Genomic DNA, 6,000 nt, shown 5'->3' on the forward strand with positions numbered 1-6,000 from the left:
CGGTTATTGGAACACTCAACTTGTCTATATCATCTTTTGGCTAAAGTTCATAAAATGGAACCCCCTAGCTACAACTACTACTACTCATATCAACTTGGACATATATTTGGAATAACCTGTGGAGAGTGAAGAGGAGTAAGCCAGCTTGCACCTAATCCAGGTGACCCCAGGTTTTTTCTGTCATGAAAGATATACCCTTCTCTCTCTCTCTCTCTCTCTCTCGGTGTGTGTACATATACAGTATAGGCATACAAATCAGGGTGTCCTAAATAATTAGATTAAAGAACCAAAGCTATATGTTCTTTTTTAAATTGTATTATATTGTATTTTTGTTATTGAACATTAAGAGTAATCAAAAAAAAAACATAAATAGCAAATAATGTGTTTATAATTTTAATTACCTCAACAAATATATAATTAGCCTGAAAATATAGCGAATGGAATGTGCTGCGCTATATAAGAAACTGTTAATAAAATAAATCAATAAATAAAGGGCAACTTAAATGTTTTACCAAGTTTGGTCATATACAGATCTCCAGAGTCTACAGTGAGATATTTAGCATGAAACTTAGGAGTCAAAGTTTAATGCGTCATAAATAAATACATAATATAAATACTTAACTGTTTTTGTACTGGTTTTCTTCTTTTTCTTCCTGCATACATGCATTCTCCTGGAGGAATCATTGTGAACTGACCTGAAATAAGATAATAAAAAGCAACAGGTGCATTTAAAGACACATCTAGACTGTCTTCTAACACGCAGGCAGTGGGAGTTAGACTATAAAATGTTGTAATTCAATATCTTCTAAAGCAGTGTTGTGATGAAAAAGTAAGTGATGTGAGTAACACATCCACAGGGCGAGCAATCAGAGAGATGGCAGTGATGCTGCTGACAGGACCATGTCACTGCATCTCACAATTCAAACAGCTACCAAAACATATGTACAGAAATGAAAGAAATCATAGCACTGTAATATTAGTACACAAAACTAGGTTTATACAAAAAACAAAGTAAACATATGGATCAATGATAACAAACCCAGTTTAAAAGTATGCAAATGAAATAAAAATGTTAAAAAAAAAACTTGTATAGATTTTAATGAAGGTTACTATGGACAGCACATTGAATAAACCACAAAAAAGTCCATTGAATTTCAAATTGCACAAAACTGGTTTTGTTAATGGTAAAATAATGCTTACAAAGAAATAAAACATTTCAGCAATATATTGAAGAAATTGGTTGAATCCCGTGACCTAGGATTAACAGGATAAAACATAAGGAACAGCATGCTAATTACTAAGTACAAAATGCTACATAAAAACCCTTATACAGTATGCATTATACTCCCAGCTCACTACATTCAGCATTAGTTCCAGGTTACCTGTAGCACCTGCTACTGTACTTACTGCATTCACACACTACACTACATTTTCTTTGCAGAGAACCACTGTACATGAGTGGAGGGAGATGTGAAATTATATCATTACGAGGGATACATTATATTAATAACAGTAAAAGTCACTCATTGTTAGAATTATAAATATTAATGGCGTAGAGTTGCATAGAATTTTTCATAATTAGAACTTTAGGAGAATGATATATGTTTTGTTGCATTGCAACTTTCTGCATACGTACAGTCAGTGCAATGGATAAAGAGACAGAAGACTTACCCTTGTCACTGACACGCGTTCCAGAGTTCCAGACCTAAGAGTTGAGGAGATACATCCAGGAGTGACTGATGGAAGGTCCAGCTTTGGTGACAGAGAGGGGCCCAGCAGTCTGCACCACTTAGGCAGCCTGAATTGGGCAGACAGTGACAAAGTCCACTACATGTGTCACTGGAGAGCTGTAGGAACACTGGCGTCTTCCCCGCATGCTGTAACGAGTCCCTCTCACTTCCTTACCATTCAGGTGCTGAGCAAGGAAGTGAATGACATGAACAGACTCATCTATTACGGAGAGGAAAGAGTCATGTGAGCGCCATCTAGTGACTATGCTATGAATAAGTCACTATACATCAGCTGTAGTAGAAAGAATACACACATTATTAAGATTCATTTTATTTTCAGTCCATTCTAAAACAGTAAGTACTGTAAGATTATTTATATAGTGCACGTTCTCCAACAAGACGCAAGGCGCTTTACAGACATCCTCCCTTCTCAGTGTAAAAAAAAAAGAAGAATTATCAAATAATAATAAAATATAGCGGTGTGAGCACCAGGCTCATGGGTTGGCCCTGGTTTCCGAAATATGGGGGATAAAATGAATAGGGGTCCCCTGTATTTTGATAACCAGCACCTGTCCCAAAACAGCCAACAGGGGCTGTCCCTGGTGCCCCTGGGTGGCGGGCAGGGATACAGTCATTAGGTCGACAAGCATTGGGTCCACACCATTAGGTCGACATGCAGAAAGGTCGACATGGGTTTAGGTCATCATGTCATTAGGTCAAAACAAGCATTAGGTCGACATGGGCAAGGGCGACAGTCAAAAGGTGGACATGGGGTTTTTCACTGTTTTTTGAGCCGACATGTGCTGACAGGTGGTATTTCATGCCCTACCATCCACTAGGGCATGGTGGTAGAATAAAAAAGTGTGCCGACCGTAGCGAGGCATTGTACCCGAAGAACACGGTGCTATGTTTTAGTGTCCATGTCGACTGTGTTGACATTCGGGTAGAGAAACAGTGAAAAACCACCATGTCATCCTTTTAACTTTTGACCTTGCACATGTCTGTCTAATGACATGTCAACATAGACCCATGTCGACCTAGACCCATGTCAACCTTTCAGCATGTCGACCTAATGGTGTCGACCCAATGCATCTCAACCTAACTGCTGGAGACCTAATGATCCATACCCGGTGGGCACTGGGCTAATTTTATTTGTACAATATTAGAAGAAACTATTGGAGTTTCTTGTGGAACTACACAACACAGCAAGCATGTCATGCATTCAGGGACTTCGAGAACAACAAGTTCCAGCATGCTGGGCATTAAAGGGCCCACTGATACCTATAGTTCTACAACAAACCGAATGGTAAAATAAAACACAGACACATAAAAGAGATAAAACTTTAATACATACTACAATCATGCATACATAATTAGCTATAAATTCCAACATAGGCCCGTCCTTTTGACCAGTAGAATCCACCTGTGGGGCATCTGTAAATTATACTCCCCAAATAATCTGGCGTAGAACGCGTCCTCTACATTATAAGTAGGCATCCACAGGGTTAAAAATAAAGAAAATGCATCTCCTTGTACTAGAGAAGATGTGTTTGTTTATGTTTGCAGCTCCTTCCCAAAACTGGGATGTTGGCCTGTGAAGTCAAACCCTGGGTCTTCCTCCAGCCAATGTACAGTGGCCTCCGGAGGAGCTCCACGGCTATGGCATTACCCTGCTGGCCATTTTTGGCACGGTGCTGGTTGTCAAAATATGAGGAACCCCTATTAATTTTGTCCCCCATATTCTGGGAATCAGGACCGGCCCATGAACCTGGTGCTGGTTTTCGAAATAAGAGGGTATCCCATTTTTTTGTCCCCCTGAATTTCTAAAACTAGGAGTGGTTCAATGAGCTTGGGGTTGGTTATAACCGTGAAGGGGGGAGGCCACACCATTTTCAAAAATTATTTATTTAATTGTTTATGCATTTTTTTACACAGGGCAGCATTGCATGGATCTGACTGATTTATATGTAATCGGAGGTCATGCATATGGCCACCAAATACATTTACGAATGGATATGAATACAAATGAGGAGAACACGACAGCATTGTAAATTTGTCATGTTCTTAATTCGTATTTTTGGGTTGTATATGGCCGATCCCGTTCATACGGGGATCGGCCATATACATCCAGCTTAGTAAATTTCCAGCTTTACCGTACAGTGAACAAATTATAATACAGAAAGCATCTCAGTAACTGCCAAATAATACACCAAGCATCCAAGTGAACGCCATATATTACAAAGAACATTGCAATAAATGATATATTATAGACACTCCAATGACCACCATAAATTACAGAGGACATAACATTCCAAAGGTTGTGACACAGGGCAGTGCAGGTTAAGACTAAGGGGAGGTGACTATGAGGAGACAGGAGTGTAATGGAGGTCTTAGGGAGGAGTAGTAGTGTTAGGCTGGGGGGGTTTAAGTTTTGGCACTTATTCACTGTACAAGTGGCACTGAGGTGCCCGGGTCATCACTCACATAGCACCAGCGGCTCATGGCCCAAACCGGCTTTCCCCCACCCTTTTAACATGGGAAAAATGGTCATTGCTGCAGGGCTGGGTGATAGGACGGTTCCTTTAATTCACTTTTCTCTCCAGAAAGTTTGCCAATGATCCCCAACTTTTCCCTGTTGTGGTGGTCCAGGCAGCAGCATAAAGGCTCCTCTGTCGACTTGGGGGCCATTCTTTGATGTCGGCTTGGCACATGAATTTCTCAAGCTGGATGAGGTCCTTTAACACAGCAAAGTCTGTCACCTGCACTCCATCCAGCTTTTGCTGCAGGAAGGTTGCTAACTGTGCTGACAGTCCAGCAAAAGTATTATAGGAAGTGTAAGTTAGCCCCTGGAACGTATGCCTTTAAGATACCATGTTTATGATAAACCAGGCCAACAATGCATTTTTAATTTTTGCATAATCCCCCCCCAAGCAACTTGCTGCTGGTCGGTGTCTATTAAGGCTAAAGGAGCCTACATACGCAGAGATTTGTGTCAGAGATTCATAACGAGAGATTCAGCATGAGAGATTTCACTCTCTCAGATAATGAGCCACATACAGAGAGATTTGTGTCAGAGATTCATAACGGGAGATTCAGCATGAGAGATTTCACTCTCTCAGATAATGAGCCACATACAGAGAGATTTGTGTCAGAGATTCATAATGGGAGATTTCTAATCTGTCACAACTGTCACAGAAAGTGACATAAAAAACTGCACTTCATCTAAAAAATAATGTTATATGGTATAGACAGTAGTTTCCTATCCACCACATAAATAATGTATGTTTCCATTTAACCTCTATTTAATCTAATGTCATAATGTATTTTCCTGAACCTGCATCACAGAAATACATCACCCCATATTGACGCTTTCCACATTTAACCTGGGGCATTTGCTGACATGATGTCCATTGAATGAAACAACAAAACATTATTAGTGTCCTTATAAATAACCGTTGGTGGCACAGTGCCCCCCCTCACCCCAAACAAATAAACATTGGTGGCATAGTGTGTGTGTGTCCCATCCAAATAAATGTTGTGGCATAGGGATGTTGCGATCCGGTCAGGTGATAGATCAATTAAAGCATGCCTCCTGTTATTATTATGTGTGAGATCAATGTATTTCTGGTATTGTTTGTAAAATCATGTCTGCTATTATTATTATGTGGGAGATAAGGGCATTTCATGTATTATGGGTGTAAAATTAATGTGACCTAAAGGGAGCTTGAGTCTGTATTTCCTCAGATTGACCATCTGTAGAAATTCTCTGAAGTTAAATTGTCAGATAAGATCTGAGACTCCTCATAAACCAGGGTCAGAGGTGGGCTGGGCCAGGGCGAAGGGTGCCATGTGCCCCCCAGGCCGCCTTGCCTATTCCTGCACTGCTGGTGGCCATGTTCCTGTAGTCTTTAAAAACATGTCTGCGGCTACAGGAACATGGCCGCTGGCCTCCATGGCTATGTGGAGGAGGGCCCGGCCGCCTGTTCCCTCTGATCCTCGGCAGTGGCAGGCGCTGGGTGTGGACGTCATGATGATGACGCCGTCCGCCCACGCGTATGTGTGGTCCTCACAGGTAAGTATCTTCTACTTTACAGGTAAGTATAGCTTTTCATTTACAGGTTATCCAGATATACACTTATGGACAGTTCATTACAATAAAGCACACAAATAAAACAATAAGGTAGCTTTATTACACTGGAACTCTGCTTTCGGTGAAAGCCTGCTTGAAATCAAGGTTATTATTGGGCATGAGATATCAACATGCAAATAC

The 6,000-nt window shown here is 40.8% G+C and overlaps 1 protein-coding gene across 2 annotated transcripts in view; it reads right to left on the reverse strand.

The window, feature by feature from the left end:
* The window catches only part of AHRR (aryl hydrocarbon receptor repressor), a 564,251-nt gene extending 562,339 nt beyond the window's left edge, over positions 1–1,912 (reverse strand). For both annotated transcript variants that reach the window (XM_083188386.1, XM_083188385.1), the window contains exons 1-2: positions 1,672–1,912; positions 623–695 (exon numbers count right to left, since the gene is read on the reverse strand). In XM_083188386.1, coding sequence (XP_083044512.1) covers positions 623–684 — 62 coding nt within the window. In that variant the 5' untranslated portion in view covers positions 685–695; positions 1,672–1,912. The remainder of the gene's footprint in view (positions 1–622; positions 696–1,671) is intronic.
* Positions 1,913–6,000: the final 4,088 nt, after the last annotated feature.

This window comes from Crinia signifera, chromosome 5 (genome assembly GCF_055691185.1).
Source record: "Crinia signifera chromosome 5, ASM5569118v1, whole genome shotgun sequence".
Taxonomy (NCBI): domain Eukaryota; kingdom Metazoa; phylum Chordata; class Amphibia; order Anura; family Myobatrachidae; genus Crinia; species Crinia signifera.